We start from the raw sequence: 25,218 nt of genomic DNA, 5'->3' as shown, positions 1-25,218 counted from the left end.
CATGTGGCCATCAGGGTCCTCATGGCAGGGGCTGGGATAGAAGGGGGAACGCTCAGGTTCAACTGTCTCATTCCAGAAGTGACACTCTCAGAATCCATTGTTCAGAACTTTCACAGGGGAGAAGTAGGGAAGCACATGGAATATTGAGGGTCCACTTACTTCCCTGCAACTTCGTGTAAATTCATGTCCAGGTTCTTGCAGGACACTTCACTTTCTTCCCATGTGTCAGCCATTGGGTTTATGGTTTATTTCATTGAACAATTAAAATTCATTTTAAATTTAAGAGCTAGCACCTGTTACCCGCCTAAGATGTGTGGCCTTGTGACAGAACTGAGAATACAGAGATGCTTATAATATATATGCAGTCTCTAGTCTTAAGGTTATTTGACCATTTAACTTTTTATTTTATGTTTGCTTTGAAATAATTTTCAGATCATTCTCTTTTAATGTTCACAGGTGGGTGTAAGTGATCAGCTAATTAAAGACTATGTAATAAGTTACTGACTTATGATCAACAGGATCTTGTGTCCCTGAAGCAAATATTTAATTTCAGATATTTCTTCCAAATCTTGAGAACCACTCCTCCTTCCCTTTTAACTGAAATAATTGCCGAGAACTCTTTTCTTCTTTATAATGGCAACATTTGAGAATCTCTAATATGCTCTATAGATAAGTAACTGCAGATTCATCTATTTCTCAGTATTACCTCATGGTTTATTTCTGATGTTCACTGAAGCAGGTTTGTAAATTAATATTAATATGAAATAGTCTATAGAAAGTTTCGTAGCATATCAGTTGAAAGCAATTATCCAGGAAGAATTTTTGTATCTGAATCAGTCTTGCAAATGCATCTCATATACTTTTTGAAAGGAAATAATTCTTCTGATTTCAAAAGATACATTTATCTTGGAAACACTATTATATATGTTCTTATTTGACTGTCTAAATCTACAGCTTGAACTGCTTCTTCCAGTGGTGCATCTGATTTTTAGTATGTGGATTCTGAGAGTATTAATCAATTTTTTATAATGTTTGGTTTCCTTATGTTTTCTATTTCAGAGTACCCGAGTGGCCTTGGACCATCTGGAGTCTGTGCCTGAGAAACTGAGCCTACTAGAAGATTTCAAAGACTTCAGAGTAAGAAAGAGTTGCTTGTCTCTTTCAGTATTTTATCTGAGTGATAACACTTGACATCTTCCTGATGTGCAAAGAAAAGTATAGTGAAGGAAGGAAGGACTAAAAAACATTGGGGACTTTTAGCATACCACCTTATCAGAGTTTCTTGACATTTGTGAAGTTAGAATTGAAAACAATGCAACTTATATATTAGCACAAGATAGGAAGATACTTTTACTGTACTACTAGACGCTCAGTTGGGCCCCTAAAGCTTTAACAATAATTTAGAAAAGCCTAAGAATTAAAGAGAGTTACACATTACACTGACAGTAGGTAACTTTTTTGATTAGCAATTTTAATCTGTGAATTATATGGGTACTGTTTGTTTTAGATATATGGTAGTTCCCAGGTTATCTTTATACTATAACATATGAACTCAAACCCACATAAATTTCACATTTCATATTTCATGGCCATTTATTGATAGACCTCTAACCACAAAGCATTTCATTATCAAGCCAATTTGTTACATGTGTTAATTTACCTTGTGTAATTTTTTAAATTCCTCATAGAGGAGATATTCAAAACAAATATCTCTGTTGCCAGTCCTGCTGGACAAGGTTTGGTCCCGAGAATGTCATATATAGCCTTAGGGCTGCAGATGTAATGTAAAATTTTAATGATTTATAATTTATTGACTGTGTATAGCTGAAGCTAACAATGGGAAGGATTTCTTTTTGGCAACCATGTAATCATATTTCACATTGACCTTAAAATATAACTTATGTTATATTTAGGTTCTGTTTAGATCTGACATATTATTTGAAGATACAGTGGATAGGAAAATAGCCAGATCATGCCATATTGATTTATTGGAAGCATTGATATAATGTGGTTCCCAAGGTCTACACTATCTTAAAATTACCTTGCATTAAGCATCTTTTGGTAGTTCAGTAACTAACATTTTTGAGTGAGATCCAGTTTAGCTGACACATCTACAAAGCTAGACTATCCCAAATTGAACAAAACCAAGTGTTTCAAATATATTTTACTAAGTTTTGATTCTTTCTCATGATTTGATTATATATTTGCAGTTTAAATATCTATCAAAGAATTATGAAACCGTATCCAAAACAATGCAATTTCTGTTTACTCTTAAACAACCCGATGTGACAGGAGGCAATATGTTATATCCATATTCTTTTTGTTTTTTCTCTGTAGCTAACAGAAATTATCCGAGTAAATGAAGGGCAGACAAGAGAAAGTATAGGAAACAGGTGGCACTCGTCACTGAGAAATAGACACCTGTCTAATACCAGCATTAAAATATAAAGTTTAACCCCCAGTGACAGATTACTTTTGCCCCAGTTGTCTACAATGAACAGAATGTTCATAAGTACAATTTAAAAGTTGTATTCTCTACTATTACCAAAAGGCTCATTATCATTATTTTTAATCCTATGAGCTGGTGATCATCTACAAGTCTAGCTCATATACATACAGACTCACATATGAAGATGCCTAAATAGTGAAATTTTGGGGGAAAGTCTTTTTCAGAGTTCAGCATTGTACTTTCCAATATATTAAAATTGAAACTTTTAGCTTGAAAAGGGAAAGAGTTAATTAGCAAGTGTTATGCACACACTGCATGATACTTAGCAGGTGCTAAGTACTTTATGGTACATGTTTCCTAATCTTCAGAGATACCCTATAGATAGGTATTATTTTTGCCCATTTTATAGATGAGGACACTGAAGCTTGGAGCCCATAAACTAGCTGAACATGGGATCTAATTTATGTGTAAAACAGCAGAGCCCATCTGCTTCGCTCTGCTGCTTTTAGCTTAAAATCTATTCTACATGTACTCTGAAGTTCTCTATGTGATTACAAAGAGCTGATTTTAATCAGCTTAACAAAAATGACTAGACATGGCCTTAAATGAAATACATAAAGCCTTGAGATTATTAGATGTAGATTATATTTATTCAAACCCTTTAAACTTTCTAAAAATCAGTGTGGTGTGAACAAGAATACAAAGACCTAAGTTCTGGTCCAAACTCATGCACCAGACAAAAATCACTTAATGCCTCAGGAGATATGTCCACATTCATGTGACGAGACACTTGAACAATATTATCTCTGGGTTCTTATATACGTATTTCTTGATATGTAGACCATAGCCTATGACTTTAAGTGTGAGTACAGACCTTATCCTATTTGGATAGGCCTGACTTTATTCTTGTTTAAATGTGGTCATATTTATTTTGAAAGAATTGTTGACCAGGCATGGTGGCTCACGCCTGTAGTCTCAGCACTTTGGGAAGCTGAGGTGGGTGGACCACCTGAGGTCAGGAGTTCAAGACCAGCCTGACCAGCATGGCGAAACCCCATTTCTACTAAAAATACAAAATTAGCCAGTTGTGGTGGCACATGCCTGTAATCCCAGATACTCAGGAGGCTGGGGCAGGAAAATTGCTTGAACCCAGGAGGCGAAGGTTGCAGTGAGCTGAGATCACACCATTGCACTCTAGCCTGGGTGACAGAGTGAGACTGTCTCCAAAAAAAAAAAAAAAGAAAGAAAAAACTGTTTCAGCTCTACAATGCCATATTTAAACATTACATTTTTGATTAGGTGGAAAGGGAGTAGCACTGGGTTCCAAGTCCAAACTGCCACAAATTGTCCAGCCCTGGGCAAATCATTTTAACTTCCCTGGGCTCTAGTTTTTAGAGGTTTTTGTTTTGTTTTGTTTTTGTACTAAGCATGAGAACTTTGGAATTATAATACCCCTTCTAGCTTGAACATTCAGTAAGTTTAAGTTTTCTTGTGACTTTGAGGTACACTAAATCCCTATATGTATTTTTTTTACATACCAAAATCAGTTGTCCTCATTGTTTTTCTAATTTCCCCCTAAATAATAATAGAAATGTCTAAATAATTATCTAGAGTAACTGTTTGCTGTGTTCCTTCTTCCCCCAAGAAATGAAGAGAAAAGAAAGAAAAAAGGCAGGCCCTGGAAATTTTTGTTTTCTTAATTTTTTTTTATTACCTGAATCTTTTTCTGTTTATAAAGGCAAAGGAGCTATCCTTAAATTTAAAAATCTATGTGACATAATAGGTAAAAGGTAGGATGTTGTTTATGGATAAGTGAGGTAAAAGGGTTCTCGTTTTATAGGTAGCAATGTTTTAAAACAAGAATATATTGACGCTAAGTACCAATCCAAGGGATAGTACACAGCATCCGAACGTGGCATGTGTCATTAATGACATCTTTGGACAGTACATTGCTACTTGCACCTTGTTCTAAAGGGTGTCAGTCACTGTAGATGGGCATACGGACTAGTTGTTAAAAGAATTCAGGTAACCACTGTAGGATGCATTGCATTTTTATGGTTTTATCCACAGTGACAATTTTCTTCTTTTTCTTTTTTTTTTTTTTCTTTTTTTTTTTTTTAAGACAGAGCCTTGGTCTCTCACGCAGGCTGGAGTGCAGTAGCGCAATCTCACTGCAACCTCTGCCTCCTGGGCTCAGGCGATCCTCATTCTCCCACCTCAGCCTCCTGAGTAGCTGGGACTACAGGCGTGCACCACCACATCTGACTAGTTTTGGTATTTTTTTTATAGAGGTGAGGTTTCATCATGTTGCCCAGGCTGGTCTCGAACTCCTGGAGTAGAGCAGTCCTCCCACCTTGGCCTCCTAAAATGCTGGGATTACAGGTTTGAGCCACTGCATGTAACCTTCTTCTTTCTCTATGGTGGCCTGTGATTCTCCTATATATCTCTAAATTTTTGTAATTATTTATTTTCATTTTTATCTACATATAGACTCTTTCTTACTCTAATTTCAAGCACCAATTTTCTTTCATCTACCAGTTCAGACCCTTTGCTTTTTTTCCCAGGATTCCTGCAGTTCATCTGAGAGAACTGATGGAAGATATTCTAAATACAGAGTTCACAGAAATTCTCTTCAGCATCACCAAGAGGACATCAAGTACAGAACCAAAAGTTTCAAAGTAATGTTCTTTATACACATTTTTAGTCTTTAAGTAGTATCCATGTTTAAGGCTACCACCTCTTAAGCAGCCTCTGTTTGTGTAAGGGCACTTGTGAAAGAAAATATTTTCCTTGATATATTAAATAGATTTTCAATTCTGTGGAAATAGAGAATAAAAATCTAGCATTTGTGCTTATCACATTTTGTCTGGGAAGTAAGCCTTAAGTCTATGCCATCACTGCTTGATATGTTACTTGTTCATGGGAACTGGTGCTGCGTAAGAGCCAAGAAACCCCTGGTCACTGTTTGGTCAAAGTCTTAGTGTGATGTTCACCTTCTTCTATGTATAAGTCTAGCTGCTCTCCACACTGAAGTCTGCAGTAGATCAGATAATATATTGTACTTTGGAATTCTAGTCATTTTCTTCTAGAGGGGATATGAACTCCATATTAATACTTCAGCTTTTGTTTCATCACCATGGAGCCAGCACAGGACACTGGGAAGACTTAACTATATTAACAAAAAGCATACATTCTCTAGAGCCTACCCAGTATCCATCTGGGATCTGGGTGATTTTAAATCCATTTGATCTTGGGCAGCTCTCAGTTTGGAGCAAGGTTTCTCAACCTTGGCATTCTTGATATTTGGGGCCAGTTAATTCATTGTGGTAGAGGCAGTTTTATGCATTGCAGTGTATTTAGTTGCATCCCTAAAACGTATGCACTAGATGCCAGTAACATCTCCCATCTCAGGTTGTAACATCCAAAAATGTCTCCTGACATTGTCAAATGTTCCCTGGAGGGCAAAGATGCCCTCTGTTGAGAATGCTGACCCAGAGAGAATCCATCTATATTCAAATGTGCACTCCAAGTCAATTAAAAACAAAAGCTAAGGGTTTTCTGGCTTTCTTGTGTTCTTACAAACTTGAATATGTATGAATATTCATTACACTGTATATATTCACTTATTACAGCGAAATATAATTATTTCTAAGAAGCGGCTTTCCTCCTCTGAATGTAATTGGATGGAATGCTCAGTGGATATAAAGACAGTGTTCATTTCCATAAGTCCTTCTTAGCATGCTTAAAATGAGCATTATACTTTCTCCCTTCCAAATAAAAATTAACACAATTAGGACAGGTTATTGATACCCTTACTGTGAAGAGAACATCCTGTGACTTTGTTCCCTTTTACTTTTGTTTTTAATAGATCCATATATTCACTATAGTAGTGACCTTGTCTCGTATGGCAATTTTTAAGTTCTCTAAATCATCTTCCAACATTCCCAGTCAGGTCCTGCAAACTCAAGCATTTCTCTACCATTTAAAGGAGTGCTGCTGATCTATAACAGAAATACAAAGTTTAGGCTATGAAAGCTAATGATTATTGAGCATATTTTAGAACAAACCACAAGACATTTATCTTCTTGTAGGTGTTACATGCCTTATATACATTATCATATGTAATATTCACGGCAGTCCTCTCAGATAAGCATGACTATTTTTCCTCTTATACCACTGAAGAAAGTAAGGCTGTAGAGTAATTAAATGGTTGAATCAGGATTAAAACCTAAGTCTGCCTAGCTTTAGTAATTTACGTCATTGACCACTGTGCCATGACAGTATAAGTTTAGACCTTATATACCTAATTTTTTCTGGAAGTCACCAAATACAGGAATATATTTTCAATATGTAAAAATCAGTGTTCTCCAAAAATGCATAAACATAGTACACGTCTCTTAGTTCAACAGAGGTCTAGATGCAAATGAAACATTTAAAACATTATTTTCCAGTACACTTAGAGTTGGTATCAGGTGAATCAGTGCTATCTAGTGGCACCCAAATTGCTATAAATCAATGCAATTTCCATAACAGCATATGGCAAAGCTATGAATGTTTAACATGTTCAGCAAGTAATCTCATTGGAGTTCTGTTTAAAATTACATTTGCAGCTGAAGAGGGCATCAGGCCTAGTTCATAAGAGGGGCCAGCACTTAGCAAAATGAAAAATAAGTTTGAAAATTTTGCAAGTAGATAGTGCAAATATAGGATAGAGCTGCAGAACCCATTTTATGATGGCATTGTTCCACATTAATACTACTTAAATATTTTAAAACAGATACATTTCAGCAATGGATATATCTACTATCACCCATATGTCACAGATTCCTGGCCTGAAATAATATAGTAATTTAATGTAAAACTCACAGGATATAACATTTTTGGTAGTCACTGGAGAGGAAAATATAGGAACACATTTTTGCCAATTGTAGATACCAGTGGTCATTTTCTCATACTCCTTTCATGAAAATAAGTTTTTTAAAAAGACTGAGAGAGCTTAAATGAGTAATGAGAAAGTTGTGTTAGTCATTTCTTGTCTTCATGGATAATCAGAAGAGCCAGCTATGATACCTCATTGACATCCTGAAGAAAATGCTTCAAATAAGAGAAACAGAAACTCCAGAGAGAATGTGCCCCTTACTCCATCAGTTTCAGGAGACATTATTTCAGTAGCTATTAACTTTCCCCACATTTGCTAAGACAGAATTCAAAGAAAAGGCAAATTATAGGGACTTGAGTTAACTGGTTTACTGAAAACTATAGTTCCAGGAAATCAGTGTAAGACTCAGTTTAATGCAACAAACATATACTGTACAGCTACCATGTTGCAAATCACAGTACCTGTGGGTGTGGGGTTGGGGAATAAATGTATAAAGATGCAGAAAGCATGGTATTAAAGGAGAGAATATTTACCTAGTTATCTTAATTCTAACAGACACAGGTGCTCTAGAGCAGAGGTTGGCAAACTGCTCATGGGTCCAATCTTGCCTGCCAACTATTTTTGTAAATAAAGTTTTATTGTAATACAACCACACTCATTTATTCACATATTGTCTTTGGCTGCTTTTGCACTGAACAGTAGAGTTGAATAGTTGCTACAGAAACCATATGGCCCACAAAGACTAAAGTATTTACTGTCTGGCCCTCTATAGAAAATGTTTTCTAACCTCTGGTCTAGAGGAAGAAGAAACTACTACTCTACTTCTTCCTTTACACATTATATGACATATTTCCTTTTCTGTATTTGCCAATCAAATAGATACTGTCCAAGCTCTTTGGAAAGTCATAATACTTATTCATTCAGCAAATATTTATTGAGTGTCGGTTGTATGCCAAGAACTTTCTAGGTGCATGGGACTCACGTCAGTGAACAAAATGAAGCAAAAACCTCTGACTTTTTTGTTGTAATTGGACAATATTCATATTTTTGTTGTTGTTTTTCTAAACACAGAATTCATCAAACATTTATTGGATTTTTAATGCAAACCAAGGCACTGTGCTAGGAGCTCAAGAGAATGGCACAATAAGAAAAAACATTACCAACCCTTAGGAATTTAAATCCTTCATACAAATTACAGTGGCACAAAAAAGAAAAGGGCTAAATGCTATAAAGGTAGCCCCATAAAAGTGGCCCCAGTAAACTGCATTAGGGGTTCAGAGGAAAGAAAGATGCTCAAGAGTCTTTTGAAAAGAGGTTTGTAGTGACAAGGCACAAGAAAACATTTATCCAAATCTCAGTTTGGGAGAGGATCACTATTAGAATTTCAGTTGTAGATTCTGACTATATTCCTGTTGACAGACAAATAACTGTTGGAATAGCAGACTGTGTTGGCAGCTGGCTTCTCTTATGTTGCTGTTGTAAAAAGGCAATGAAACATCCAATATGACCACGCTGCTGGTGTAGGGAAGGGTTAGCAGGAAGTGGGCAAGTCCGGTTCTCTTTCAATCACTCCAAGGCTAGAGCCATCTCCTCTGTTTATTCCTGTGGCAATCACCAGAACAAAAAGGATCAGCTTTCTAGAAGCCTGTCAAGATTTTGAGCAGGACCATCATCCCCAATTGTGAGAGCATCAAATGTAATATTGTCTTAAGTTGACCAAGCTAACTGGACAAAGCCTGATCTAAAAGCTTATATTTAGAATTCATTTCAAAGCTGAATCTAACACAACATTTACTCTGTCTTGGTAGACAAGAGAAGCATTTCATGGCCTCTCTTTCATCAAGCTTAATTGGGTTTCTGTAGGACATACAGGCTTCCTTCCTGGCTCAGCTGTTTCAAATAGAACAGAATGTTCAAAAGTCAGCCAGTAACACAGCATCACTAATTTGAATTCACAGAGGGGCATGGTTTTGTCCAAGACATCCCCATTTATTACCTTTACCCATACTAAATATATGGTTTTAATTAACATTGGAATTTTTTAGTAAAATTGCAGAAGGCATGTTTATTCCCCATTCTTCTTCCCCTTGAAAGAAAAGTCATGATTTTTAACTTGTAGTTGAAGAGTTAGTATACAGTTTCTTTTTAAACAAACAGATGTTTTATGGGATAAGATGAGGTAGGTGAGGAAGCATTAATAATGGCTTTCGGCAGAGTCCATGGGAGCAGAGTTTGCCAAAGCCCGGTCATATTTGTTCAGTGTAAGTACGTGTGTGATATAAGTACATGTTTTGTTCCTTGAACTCATTTCTCTCTCATTGAATCTTTGTGATTTGTTTATACCTTGCTCACAGCAATTAATGGCTGTTAGCACTTTCTCTCTCAAGTCAGCTATTTCTATACATATCTTAAATCTTCTACAACAGTAGCTTCTAAAGCATGCTATGTATAATTCCTAGTACAATTCAAGATTGTAGGTGATGCATAAACATTTTTATTTTAATGACTATAAAAATATATCACTAATGGATTATTACATTGATTTTTACAGATATTGCTTAGGAATAGTAGTGGCAACCATGGGAGAATTTGAGAGAGCGTTAACCCTACAATACTCCAATTATCTCATTTATAACTACTCCATGCTTTGATAAGAAGTCATATGTAAACTAATATGCAAACACAGCTCTGTGCTTCTCTCCATCTTTTAAGCCTCCCCTATACAGAGATTTAGAGTGCAAGGTTAACTTTTAAGTAAATGTAAGAGAAAACAGTAGTAAAACTATAGGTGAATATTGACGTTTGGGAAATGCTCTTCTACTAGATTGTATGGGCTTTTGAAGGCAAGCACTGCCTTGACTCCAGAACACACAGTGAGTGTACAACACATGTTAAATTGGTGATTTTAAAAACTTTTAAAAAATCATTTTCTAGTTTCAGCCTTTCTAAAATTCTAACAAAAATTTAATTGCTATTTTTGCAGTAAAGATTACATGACACATTTAAAACCTTACAGGCAATCAAATCATGCTGAAATATGAAGATATGTTTATTCTCTTGAAGTGGTCAAGACTAACCTGCTCGCCATATTTAACTAGTCAATTTCATCCTGCTCTTCAAAAATTAAACAAAAGGTTACCAGTTGAATTGGTATTTTTTTCTTTGTTAAAAATCTGAAATTTGTAATGGATCTAACGTGCTTATTCAGAAATCAACATGGGTACTTAGATGAGCATATTAATATTTTAACCTATTAGAGCCACACTTTATCAAACCCAATTCCCTTAGCAAGCCACATGCTTTTACCCTTCCAAATAATTTACTCCACAAAAATATTAAGAAAAGAAAGATTGTGAACAAATGTAACTATATAAGCCATTTTTAATAATCTCTAATTCAAAATTCTAGGTACTAAATACCTAAGAAAAAACAATTAAATTTATTAGTTTTTAACAAACATCATAATATATTCATCCAAACAATGATTGTTTCCTTTAAAATAGTCACTTTAAGGCCGTATGCGGTGGCTCATGCCTATAATCCCAGCACTTTGGGAGGCTGAGGTGAGCAGATCACGAGGTCAGGAGATCGAGACCATCCTGGCTAACATGGTGAAGCCCTGTCTCTACTAAAATTACAAAAAAAAAAAAAAAAATTAGCTGGGTATGGTGGTGGACGCCTGTAGTCCCAGCTACTCAGGAGGCTGAGGCAGGAGAATGGGGTGAACCCGGGAGGCAGAGCTTGCAGTGAGCCGAGATCATGCCACTGCACTCCAGCCTGGGTGACAGAGCGAGACTCCATCTCAAGGAAAAAAAAAAAAAAAAAACCAATAAAGTCACTTTAAGAGACTAAGCACTGATTCCTGTGAACCATCATTAAAAACATCTTCACACTCCTCCCTTTATTTCTTATGTCAATGGCACATCTTTTTGAGTATGCTTGTTTGTGGCAAATTTTTATCCACTATGAGTGGATTTGGTTTCTGAAAATGGATTAAAGTCATGTGAAGCCAAGTCTGAAGTAAGTAAAAAGAAAAAAATTTGAGTAAAATCTTTTCATTATTGACACACTGGGAATATATAATTTCATACAATAAAATATCAATTAGATATTAGTCCTATTATGAAAACTAGTCAAAGAGATTCAAATGGATTTATCTAGAAGAGTATTTTCATAAATCTGTTAATATGGTAGATGAGTGTTGCTTTAGTTTTTTTTTTTAGATGGAATCTCACTCTGTCATCCAGGCTGGAGTGCAGTGACGGTCTTGGCTCACTGCAACCTCTGCCTCCTGAGTTCAAGCAAGTCTTCTGCTTCAGCCTCCCAGGTAGCTGGGATCACAGGCATGTGCTACCATGCCTGGCTAATTTTTGTATTTTTAGTGGAGATGGGGTTTCACCATGTTGGCCAGGCTGGTCTCCAATGCCTGACCACAGATGATCTGCAATCTTCCACCTCTCAAAGTGCTGGGATTACAGGTGTGAGCCACTGTGTCTGGCTTGCTTTGGGTTTTTAATATTGTTGTATCAATTTGGATTCCCAATGGTAAATTTGCATAGTTTGCATAGTTAGAAGTACTGATTGTTCACTGTTTCTGTCTGGATAGATTAGAATCATACAGTGTTAATGCTGAGAGGACTCAGAGATGATCTGGCGCAGCCCCGTAATTTTTTTACATCAAGACACTGAGAATGTGAGAGCAGGAATCTCCTGTTTCCCAGCTCCACCACAGCAAACTTTAATTTCTGCACTTTGGTCAAGAAATGATCATCATATGACCATTTATTGAGTTATTTAGTGTAGATGGCACAGCGCTAAATTGTGGAGTATGTGGATGGGTAGATGGAAAAATGAGTAGATGGAAAGATGGGTAGATGGAGGCAATCATAGCCTCACCCTCTTGGAGGTTAAAATGTAAAATAGCAGCCACACAGATGGAGATATGGAGGGCAGACTTTAAGTAAAGCATCTGCCCAGATTAAACTTTCAGATAGGAATAAAGTAGTTTACTGAGGAAGAGATTAAATTTTCTTGAGCACTGATAGAGAACTGGGAATTCAGAGTAGGGCAGAAATGGAGGGACAGTGCATTATTAGGCTAGAGACAAATTCAGGAAAATATTTTTGCCAGGGAATGTGAAATACATACGTGTTTGTTCCTTCTCTCCAGGGGAAGGGCTGGACAAATTAAAATTTTAAAAAATTAAATGTATCATTTGTCTCATACACTTTGAACTTATAATATTCCAGAGAGAAAAATACTTGGTGGGTATCATTAAATATTCATCATTAGAGATCAGTTTAGCAAAGACATTTAGTCAGGTTGGAACAGCTTTTTAAAAACCAATTACAATGTGGGTTATGAAAGAGAAGTGGAAGAAACCCAGGAAAAATATTAGAAAATGCAAGTCCCTTCACCCAGTGGAACTTTTGCAGAGATTTCTGGCTAACTAGCTTGTTGAGACTTAGGACAGCAATGAAAATAGGTCCTTGTGCTAAGTATATAAGAATTGGTAAGAAGCAAAAGCTGAGATCATTAGAATTGCAAAGGATGTTCCTTTTTAACAAATATTTCCTTTTTAATACTTAAGCTTTTGGTGCAAAGATAGCTAGGAATTGGAAACATTCATTTTATGGTCACCTTATAAAATTTACTTTTATAGAAGTTCTACAAATTAATTATCAGTATAGAATTAGACGAGATGACAGTTCTGTTTTGTTTTTTTTCATGTTCTGTTATGTTGATTGTTCAAAGCATTTTGAAATATTTTTATTTTAGGGTAGTCTTTTAGGGTTAACTTGGCTAGTTTTGTTTCAAGGTAATATAAGAAATTCTGACAATATTTTGAAGACTTATATTAGAACTTAAAGATATAATAGAGTTAAACCTCCTCATTTTCCAAAAGTGAAAGAAATAAGTGTGAGTGATTGAATCATGAATAAGTCAACAATTGTAAAGGGAAGGAATAACAGTCATAAATGTGTGTTCACCTATTAACAGTGTCAAAATATATGAAGAAAAAACTGATAGAATTGCAAGGAAAAATAGTCAAATCCATAATTATAGTTGGAGATTTCAACATTCCTTTTTCAGCAATTCATAAAACAGTAGGCAGAAAGTCAGTAAAGATATAGAAGACTTGAACAATACTATTAACCAAGTAAATTTAATTGACATTTATAGAATACTTCCCCCAAAACAGCTAATTACACATATTTTCCATGTACACATTGAATATTTCCCAAGGCAGACTATATTCTGAGTCATAATGAGAGACAGGGCTATGTGGATTTCCTAGGGCGACTAAGAATCCCTAAGCCTAATTGGGAAGGTGACCACATCCACCTTTAAATATGGGGCTTGCAACTTAGCTCACATCTGACCAATCAGGTAGTAAAAAGAGCTCACTAAAATGCTAATTAGGCTAAAACAGGAGGTAAAGAAATAGCCAGTCATCTATCACCTGAGAGCGTGGGGGAGGGACAATGCTCAGGATATAAACCCAGGCATTGGAGCTGGCAATGGCAACCCCCTTTGGGTCCCCTCCCATTGTATGGGAGTTCTGTTTTCACTCTATTAAATCTTGCAACTGCATGTTCTTCTGGTCTGTGTTTGTTATGGCTGGAGCTGAGCTTTCGCTCGCCGTCCACCACTGCTATTTGCTGCAGACCCGCCACTGACTTCCACCCCTCTGGATCTGACAGGGTGTCCACTGCGCTCCTGATCCAGCGAGGTGCCCATTCCCACTCCCAATCAGGCTAAAGTCTTGCCATTGTTCCTGCATGGCTAAGTGTCCCGGTTCATCTTATTCAAGCTGAACGCTAGCTGCTGGGTTCCACGGTTCTCTTCTGTGACCCACGGCTTCTAATAGAGCTATAACACTCACCGCATGGCTCAAGATTCCATTCCTTGGAATCCATGAGGCCAAGAACCCCAGGTCAGAGAACAAAAGACTTGCCACCATCTTGGGAGCTCTAAGAACAAGGACCCCCCAGTAACAATAAAACAAATTTCAATAAATTTAAAATGATTGAAATTATGCAATATATGTTGTCTATTCCCAACAGAATGAAATTAGAAATTAATAACAGAAAGATACCTAAAAATTCCCCAAATATTTAGAAGTTAAACATGATACTTCAAATAATCCATGGATGTATCAAGAAAATCAAAAGAAAAATTAGAAAATATTTTACCTACATAAAAATTAATACACAATTTATCCAAATTTGTGAGATCATCTAAAAAGTGCTCAGAGGGAAATCTGTAACATGAAATGTGTATATTACAAAAGAAAAAATGTTTCAAATCAATAGTCTGTGCTTCCATTGTAAAAAACTAGAAGACCAAGAGCAAATTAAACCCAAAGTAAGTAAAAGCAAGGATACAGTACATTTAAGATCAATGAAATTAAAAAAATAAATAAATTACCTAAAAGCAGGTTCTTCAAAAAAATCGATAAGAATCAAAAATCTCTAGCCAGACTGATTAGGACAAAAAAGAGAAGATACAAATGGCCAATATTAGGAATGAAAGAAGAATATTACTACAGCTCCTAATGATATTAAAAGAATAATTAGGGGGAGGAGGCAGAGCAAGATGGTGAAATAGAACCCTCCAGCAATTGTCCCCCTATCTCTCTCTCTCAGGAAAACCAAATTGAACAACTAACTATCCAGACAAAAAAGCACTCCTATATGAATAAAAATTCAGGTGAGCAATCACAGTATCTGGTTCTAACATCATATCAAGGAAAAAGGCACTGAAGAGGGTAGGAAAGACTATCTTGAATTGCCTACATTTCCCCACTCCTCCCCCATCCTCTGGCAGCAGCCATGTGGTGGGAGAGAGAATCCGTGTGTTTTGGGGAAAGAGAGAACAGTGATTGTGGAACTTTGCATGGGAACTCAGTGCTACCCTGTCACAGTGGAAAGCAACACAAGTCAGAATTTAGTCATGCCCATGGAGGGAGCATTTAGACGAGCGCTAGCCAGAAGGGAATCATCCATCCTGATAGTTGGAATCTGAGTTCTAGCTAGACCCATCACAATGGACTAAAGTTCTCTGGGATCCTAAATAAACTTGAAAGGAAGTTTAGCCACAAGGACAAGCCTGGTACCGTGCTGGGCTTAGAGCCATTGGCGTGACCTAGTAAGACAATAGCCAGGGCTATCAAGGGAGTGCTAGCATCACCTATTCCCCAACTAAGGCAATACAGCTCGAAGCTCCAGGAGACACTCCTTCCTTCAGATTTAGTTGGGGAAAGGAGGAGAGTAAAGAGGACTTTGTTTTGCAACTTGGATATCAGCTTAGCCATAGTAGAATAGGGTACCAGGCAGAGTCCCGAAGCCCTCATTCCATGACCTAGCTCCCAGATAACATTTCTAGACACATCCTGGGTCAGAAGGGAACCTGCTTTGTTGAAGAAAGGACCCAGTCATTTATCACCTGCTGACTAAAGAGTCTGTAGGTCTTGCATACCTGTAATCCCAGCACTTTGGGAGGCTGAGGTGGGTGGATCACCTGAGGTCAGGAATTCAAGACCAACCTGGCTAACATGGTGAAACCCCGTTTCTACTAAAAATACAAAAAAATTAACCAGGTGTGGTGGTATGCACCTGTAATCCCAGCTGCTCAGGAGGCTGAGGCGGGAGAATTGCTTGAACCCGGGAGGTGGAGGTTGCAGTGAGCTGCCGTCGCACCATTGCCCTCCAGCTTGGGCAACAAAAGTGAAACTCCATCTCAAAAAAAAAAAAAAAAAAAAAAACCTAAGTGGTACCTAGGCAGTACTCGCCACAGGCCTTAGGTAAGACCCAGGCCTGTGCTAGCTTCAGGTGTGACCCAGCACATTCTCAGCTGTAGTTGTCACAGGGCAAGACTTCCTGCTTGAGAAAAGGAAAGAGAGGAGTGAAGGGGACTTTGTCTTGCAGCTTGGGCAACAGCTCAGGCACAGTGGGGATGCTGATTCCAGGTCTTGGCTTCTGGACAACATTTCTGAAACAGCCCTAGACCAGTTAGGAGCCTGTTACCCTGAAGGGAGAGACCCAGGCCTGGCAGCATTCACTACAAGCTGAATGAAGATTCCTCAGCATTATCTGGTTGACAGTTTGTTGAGTGAACATCGGTAGTAGTTAGGCAGTACTCATCATGGGCCTGGGGCTATGGTGGCCACAGAGAGACTCTTTCTTCATGAGGAAAGAAGAGTGAAAAGTAGGAAGGACTTTGTCTTCTGGCTTGTGTGTCAGCTCAGCCTCAGTAGAATAGAGCAGCAAGTAGATCCCTAAAGTTTCCAACTCTGGACCCTGGCTCCTGGATGGCATTTCTGGATCTGCCCTGGGCTGGGGCAGAGCTCACTGCTCTGAAGGAAAGGCCACAAGCATGGCTGGATTCACCACCTGCTAACTGGAGAAGCTACAGGCCTTGAGTGAACATGACCAGTAGCCAGGAGTTAGTCACATGGACCCAGCAGAGTCCTAGTGGTGATGGCCACAGGGATGTTTCTGTCACCTCTTCCCCATCTCCAGGCAGCTTATCATGGAGAGAGAGTGAGTTCATTGATTTGGCAAAAATTAGGGGAAGAAAACAAGAGACTCTGCCTGGTAACCCAGGGAATTCTCATGGATCTTATTCAAGACCACCAGGCAGTACCTCTATAAGTCTGCAAGAATCACAGTGATACTGGGCTTCAGGTGCCATTTAATGCAGACAAAGCTGCAGTGACCAAAGACTTAGATCACAACACTCAATTCCCTTTGAATACTTGGAAACCCTTCTCAGAAAGGATGGATCCAAACAAGCCCAGACTGCCAAGACTACAATAAATACCTAACTCTTCAGGGCTCAGACACTGACAAATATCCCCCAGCATCAGAACCATCCATGAAAACATGCCCTTACCAAACAAACTAAACACACCAGGGACCAATCCTGGAGTGACAGAAATATGTGACCTTTAAGAGAATTCAAAATAGCTGTTTAAATAGCACCACAAAATTCAAGATAACACAGAGACGGAATTTAGAATCCTATTAGATAAACTTAACAAAGAGATTGAAATAATATTTAAAAATCAAGCAGAAATTCTGGAGCTAAAAAATTTAATTGACATACTGAATAATGCATGAGTCACTCAAAAGCAGAATTGCTTAAGCAGAAGAAATAATTAGTGGGCTTAAAGACAGGCTATTTGAAAATATACAGTCAGAGGAGACAAAAAATAAAAAATAATGAAGCATACCAATAAGATCTAGAAAATAGCCTCTGTTGATGAAAAGAGTCAAACTTTGTAAAATATTTGAAGAGATTTATTCTGAACCAAATACGAGTGACCTTAGCCCATGACACAGCCCTTAGGAGGGTCCTGAGAATATGTGCCCAAGGTGGTTGGGGTACAGCTTGGTTTTATATATTTTAGGGAGGCATGAGACATCAATCAAATACATTTGAGAAATACATTGGTTTGGTTCAAAAAGATGGGACAACTCAAAGCAGGGGCTTCCAGGCTATAGGTAAATTTAAACATTTTCTGGTTGACAATTAGTTGAGGTTGTCTAAAGACCTGGGATCAATAGAAAGGAAATATTCAGGTTAAGATAAAAGATTGTGGAGACCAAGGTCTTTTTGAAGTCTTATAGTGGCTGCCCTTAGAGACAATAGATGACAAATATTTCCTATTCAGATTGTTAAAAGGTGCTAGACTTTTAGTTAATCTCTTCAAGATTGGGAGGGCCTGAAGAAAAAGATCTAGCTATGTTAATAGAGATTCTTTGCAAATGCAATTTTTCCCACACAAAGGATGGCTTTGCAGAGCCATTTCAAGATATGGCAGAAAAACATGTTTTGGGGTAAAATAGTTTTGATTTTCTTCCTGGTATTATAAGGCTATGCCAGAGTCAGATTGGAAAGTAAGTCACGATACATAGAATTAAATAAGACCCATCTGATGAGAATTTATAGTTTGTAGGGCACAACTCCCCAGACCCCTTAGACAGGAATTTGGGCAAGATTAAAAAATAGAGCTTAGTTTTCACCTCAAAAGGACAGATACAAGAGTTATTGGCCTTAAAGAGGAGCTAGAGAGAGAGATTGGAGTAGAAAGTCTTTCAATGAAATAATAACAGAGAACTTTCCAAAACTACAGAAAGATATAAATATTTAAGTACAAGAAGGTTATAGAACACCAAGTAAATTTAACCCAAATAAGACTACCTCAAAATGTATAACTCCCAAGGGTCAAGTATTAGGGAAAAAATTAAAAGCAACAAGATTAAAGAAACAAATAATATACAAAGGAGCTCCCATCCATCTGTCAGCAGACTTTTCAGTGGAAATCTTACAGGCCAGGAGAGACAGGCATGACATAAATTGCTGAAGAAATACAACTTTTATGCTAGAATAGTATATCCAGGAAAAATATCCTTCAAATGTGAAGGGGAAGTGAAGACTTTCCCAGACAAACAAAAACTGAGGGTATTTATCAACACTAGACCAGTCCTATAACAAAAGCTAATGGGAGTCCTTCAATCTGACCTTAAAGGATGTTGACAAGCAATACTATATCATTTGAAGGTACAAAACTCACTAGTAATGGTAAGTACACAGAAAAATCTGAATATTATAACACTGTAATTACAGTGTATAAGGTACTCATGTCTTCAGTAGAAAGACTAAAAGATAAGTCAGTCAAAACTAGTAATAAATACAACTTTTCAGGGCATAAATGGCATAAGATAAAAATAGAGACAAAGAAATTTAAAAGTAGGAGGGGTGAAGTTAAAGTGTTTTTATTAGTTTTCTCTTTGCTTGTTTGTTAGCTTGCTTGTTCTTGAAGTGTTATCATTAGTTAAAAAATAACATGTTATGTTATTTGCAAACCTCATGATAACCTTAAATCAAAAAACCTACAACAGATACACAAAAAATAAAAAGCAAGAAATTAAAACATACTACCAGAAGAAATTGCTTTCACAAAAAGGAAGACAGGAAGAAGACGACCAGAAAACAAACATAAAATGAATAACAAAATGACAGGAGTAAGTTCTTGCTTATCAATAGTAACAGTGATTGTAAATAGACTAAATTCTCCAATCAGAAGACATAGAATGACTGAATGGACTGAAAAAGGAAACAAGACCCAATGGTCTGTTGCCTACAAGAAACACACTTTACCTATAAAGACATATGTAGACTAAAAATAAATGGATGGAAAATGATCCTTCATGCAAACAGAAACCCAAAACAGCAGGAGTAGCTATACTTACATCAGAAAAAATAGATCTCAAAGCAAAAATCTATAAAAAGAGACAAGGTTATCGTGTAATGATAAAGAGGTGCATTCAGTAAGAGGATATAACAATTGTAAATATATATGCACCCAACACTGGAGTTCCCAGATATATAAAGTCAATATTATTGGAGCTAAAGAGAGAGATAGATACCAATACAATAATAGCTGAAGACTTCAACACCCACTTTCAGCATTGGACAGATTGTCCAGACAAAAAAATCAACAAAGAAGCGTAAGACTTAATCTGTAGTATAGACCAGATGAACCTAATAGATATGTACAGAACATTTCATCCAGTGGTTGCAGAAGACATTCTTCTCCTCAGCACATGCATCGTTGACAGGGATAGACCATATGTTTGGTCACAAAACAGTTCTTTAAAAATTCAAAAAAATTGAAAAACCAAGTATCGTATCTGACCACAAGGGAATAAAACTAGAAATCAATTTGGAAACTATACAAACACATGGAAATTAAACAGTATACTCTTGAATGACCAGTGGGTCAATAAAGAAACTAAGAGAAATTTAAAAATTACTTGAAACAAATGAAAATGGAAGCATAACATATCAAAACCTATGGGGTATAGCAAAAGCATTACTAAGAAGAAAGTTTAGAGCAATAAATGCCTACATCAAAAAAGCAGAAGAACTTCAAATAAAAAACTGAGTGATGCATCTTAAAGAACTAGAAAGCAAGAGAAAACTAAATTCAAAATTAGTAGAAGAAAAGAAATAATGAAGATCAGAGTAGATACAAATGAAAGGGAAATGAAAAAAAATACAAAATATCAACTAAACAGTTGTTTTTTTGAAAAGATAAAATTGACAAACCTTTAGCCACAATAAGAAAAAGAGAGAAAAGACCCAAATAAATAAAATCTGAGATGAAAATGGAGGCATTACACCTGATACTGCAGAGAGGATCATTAGAGACTTCAATGAGTAACTATATGCCAATAAATAGGAAAGCTTAGATAAAATGGATAAATTCTAGACACATACAACCTACTAAGATTGAACTTCCTGAAAACATCCAAAATCTGAATAGACCAATAACAAGTAATGAGATTGAAGCCATAGTAAAAAGGCTTCCAGCAAAGAAAAACCTGGGACCTGATGGCTTCACTGCTGAATTCTATCAAACACTTAAAGAACTAATACCAATCTTACTCAACCTATTTCAAAGAATAGAGGAGGAGGGAATACTTCCAAACTCATTCTATGAAGCCAGTATTACCCTGATACTAAAACCAGAAGAAGACACATTAAAAAAAAAGAAAGAAAGAAAAAAAAAACCACAGGCCAATATCTCTGATGAACATTGATGAAAAAAATCTCCAACAGAATTCCAGCAAACCAAATTCAACAATCTATTAAAAAGATTATTCATAATAGACCAGGGATGCAAAGATGGTTTAACATACACAAATCCACCAGTGTCATACATCATACCAACAGAATGAAGGACAAAATTCATATGATCATTTCAACTGATACTGAAAAAGCATTTGATAAAATGAAACATCCTTCATATTGAAAAGCCTCAAAAAACTCAGGTTTTAGAGGGATTTTAAAAGGAACATATCTCAACACAATAAAAGTCATATATGACAGGCCCACAGCTAGTATTATACTGAACAAGAAACAACTGAACACCCTTCCTCTAAGATCTGTAAGAAGACAAGGACGCCCACTTTCCCTAGCTGTTAAACATAGCCTTGGAAGTCCTAGTTAGGAGCAATCAGAGAAGAGAAAGAAATAAGGGGCATCCAAATTGGAAAGGAAGAAGTCAATTATTCTTGTTTGCCAATGATATGATCTTCTACTTGAAAAAAATCTAGACTGTACTGAGAAGCTATTAGAACTGTTAAACGAATTCAGTAAATTTGAAGGATACAAAATCTATATACAAAAATTAGTAGTGTTTTTATATACAAACAGTGGACAATGTGAAAAAGAAATCAAAACAGTAATCCTATTTACAATACCCACAAATAAGATACCTAGGAATAGATATAACCAAAGAAGTGAAGGATTCTCCACAATGAAAACTATAAAACACTGATATAAGAAATTGAAGAGGACACACACACAAAAAAATGGAAAGATATTTTATAGTCATGGATTGTAAAAATGCTGTTAAAATGTCCATACTACCCAAAGCAATCTACAAATTCAGTGCAATCCCTGTGAAAAGATCAATGACATTCTTCATGGAAATAGAAAAAACTATCCAAAAATTTATATAGAACCACAAGACCCAGAATAGCCAAAGCCATCCTGAGCAAAAAGAACTAAGCTGGAGGAATCACATTACTTGACTTCAAATTACACTACAGAGCTATAGTAACCAAAACAGCATGTTGCTGGCATAAAAACAGACACATAGACCAATGGAACAGAATAGAGAGCCCAGAAACAAATCCATACATTTACAGTGAAATTATTTTTGACAGAGTTTCCAAGAACATACATTGGGGGAAAAGACAGTCTCTGATAAATATTACTGTAAAAACTGGATATTCATATGCAGAAAAATGAAACTAGAATATATATCTCTTATCATATACAAAATTCATATCAAAATGGATTAAAGACATAGATGACCTCAAATTATGAAGCTACTATAAGAAAAAAGAAACTCACCAGGATATTGGATTGTGCAAAGACTTTGAGGAATACACCAGAAGTACAGATAACCAAAGCTGGAGACCTGGGATCACATAAAGTTAAAAAGATTCTGCACATTAAACAAAACAATCAGCCTCATGAAAAGACAACCCCAGAATAGGAGAACATTTTTGCAAACTATCCATCTAATAAGGGATTAATAACCATAATACATAAGGAACTCAACTCCATAGAGGAAAAAACCTAATAATTTGATTTAAAAACAGGCAAAAGATCTGGATAGTCATTTCTCAAAAGAAGATATAAAATGGCAAATAGGTGTAGGAAATGGACTCAAGATCATTGAGAAATGTAAATCACAATTCTAAGATATCATCTCACCTCAGTTAAAGTGGCTTTTACCCAAAAGACGGGCCATAACAAATGCTGGCAAGGATGTGGAGAAAGGAGAACCCCCATACACTGTTGGTTGGAATGTAAATTAGTACAGCCACTGTGGAGAACAGTATGGAGGAGTTTTGAAAAGCGAAAAGTAGAACTTTTAGATGATCCAGCTAGGTATCCCACTTCTAGGTATACAGGGACCAAATGGGAGATCACTGGATCGTAGGGGTGGTTTTCCCCATGCTGTTCTTGTGATAATGAGAGAGTTCTCACGAGATCTGATGGTTTTCAAAGTGGCAGTTTCCCATGCTCGCTCTCTCCTGGTGCCATGTGAAGTAGGTCTTTACTTCCCCTTCTCCTTCCGCCATGATGGTAAGTTTTCTGAGACCTCCCCAGCCATCTGGAACTGTGAATCAGTTAAACCTTTTTTCTTCATAAACTACCCAGTCTCCGGTAGTTCTTTATCACAGTGTGAAATCAGACTAATACAAGATTATTGCACTCTGTGCCTGTATCAAAATACCTCATGTACTCCATAAATATACGCACCTATTTTGTACCCATAAAAAGGTTTTAAATAATTTTTAACAACGTATGTTTAGTAAATGTTGTGAATAACTCTACCAATTTTTGAAAACTACCAATTTTTAGTTGAAAACTCTAAAATTTTTCAACTAAAATGAAATTGATATTTTTTAAAGCCTTAAAATGTATCATTCAGTAATTTCAATTCTAGGAATTTATAATAAATACATAAAAATATGGACAAAAGTTTTTATACCAAGATGTTTATCAAATGATTATTTATAACAGAGAATACTGAAATCAATTGTAAATTTTGAACAATATGAGATTAGTAAACTAAGATACTAAATAACCCTAATAATGATAACGATGATCATGATAGAGAAAATTCCTATGAAAAAATAGGAAACAAAATTGTCAACGAAGGTGATCTCCATATAAACAGATATTTATAAGTAAGACCTGGGAAAATGTATCCTTAAATTATGCTAATAAGTTTTTATTTTAAAATATTTGTTGAATAATTTTTCTCCAGAATTTTCCCCATATTTTTTAAATTTGCTAGAATGAAATATGTCAGTGCCATATTTTGACTGTTATATGCCAAGTAGCTGGCTTTATCATTAAAAATTTAAATTAGGCCAGGCACTGTGGCTCACGCCTGTAATCCCAGCATTTTGGGAGGCCAAGGCAGTTGGATCACCTGAGGTCAGGAGTTCGAGACCATCCTGACCAACTAAAAATACAAAATACAAAAATTAGCTAGGCATGGTGGTACATGCCTGTAATCCCAGCTACTGGGGGCGCTGAGGCAGGAAGATCACTTGAACCTGGGAGGCAGAGGTTGCAGTGAGCCAAGATTGTGCCACTGCACTCCAGCCTGGGCAACAGAGCAAGACTCTGTCTCAAAAAAACAAAAAACAGCAAAAAAGAATAATAAATTATTATTTTTCTCTAAATAGAAAATATATAACCAATGCTTTGATGCCAGTTGACTTTGTTTTAGAAATTTAAAGCCATACCTTTTAGGAAGAATGAATAGTATTTAAATATCTTTGTTTAATTCATCCTTCCTCTGGTAGGCATATTTTGAGGCCACCATGACACTATCTGTTTCAACAAGATACTCAAACCTGTGTCTCTACTCTTTTCCTCTCACTGCCTTTCTCAATTGTGGCATCAGTGAGTAAAATGTGTGTTTGCTTTCCCTTATTGACCTCTAATCATCAAAGCATCTTTTAGTGGGAAACCATTTATTATGCTTTTCTCTTTCAAAACCATAATTTATATCAAAATCATGATTCAGTGGAGATTTCTAGCATTGGTTGAGATCATAACCCTCTTCTCCATTTATACATCTTCCAATTCCAGCCACACCTGTAGTATGTCACATCTGAACTACAGTAGCTAGTTTACCTGTCTCTAGTTGCCCAATGTCAGCTCATTCTAAAGTAGTTGTTGGAATACATTTGGGGCATAATGTATATCCTTTCCTTTCTAGAGATCCTGCAGTGAAAGACTTCGAGTTTCTTATGAAATTCCCATAATTAGTGAAAATTGAAAATCACTTGGTTAAAAACGTCAGGGTCTTCATCTTAAATCTAGCTAACCTCCTGTATTAGTCTGATCTTGTGTTGCTATAAAGAAATACCTGAGCCTGGGTAGTTTACAAAGAAATTGGCTCACGGTTCTGCAGGCTGTACAGGCATGGTATCGGCATCTGCTTGGCTTTGGGGGAGGCCTCAGGGAACTTTTACTCATGGCAGAAGGTGAAGCAGGCACAGGCACTTCACATGGCAAAAGCAGCAGCAAGAGGTGAGGGGAGGTGCCACACACTTAAAAAAACAGATCTCCCCAGTACTCACTATTGCAAGGACGGCACCAAGCCATGAGGGATCCACCCCCATGACCCAAACACCTCCCACCAGGCCCCATCTCCAACACTGGGGAGTACACTTCAACATGAGATTGGGACATGGGCAAATACCCTAACTATATCATCTCCCTTTGGTACATGAAGGCTAATGATCTTGAACCACCTGAGGATTATGTTCGTGCCTTT

General features: G+C 36.7%; 1 protein-coding gene across 2 annotated transcripts in view; it reads left to right on the top strand.

Annotated features, from left to right (window-relative positions):
- The window catches only part of CEP128 (centrosomal protein 128), a 460,860-nt gene that overhangs the window by 421,773 nt on the left and 13,869 nt on the right, over positions 1 to 25,218 (top strand). For both annotated transcript variants that reach the window (XM_030931469.1, XM_030931470.1), the window contains 2 exons: positions 1,060 to 1,137; positions 5,014 to 5,127. In XM_030931469.1, the coding sequence (XP_030787329.1) occupies positions 1,060 to 1,137; positions 5,014 to 5,127 (192 nt within the window). The remainder of the gene's footprint in view (positions 1 to 1,059; positions 1,138 to 5,013; positions 5,128 to 25,218) is intronic.

Source organism: Rhinopithecus roxellana, chromosome 5 (assembly GCF_007565055.1).
Source record: "Rhinopithecus roxellana isolate Shanxi Qingling chromosome 5, ASM756505v1, whole genome shotgun sequence".
Taxonomy (NCBI): domain Eukaryota; kingdom Metazoa; phylum Chordata; class Mammalia; order Primates; family Cercopithecidae; genus Rhinopithecus; species Rhinopithecus roxellana.
This window is presented reverse-complemented; position numbering and strand designations above follow the sequence as displayed.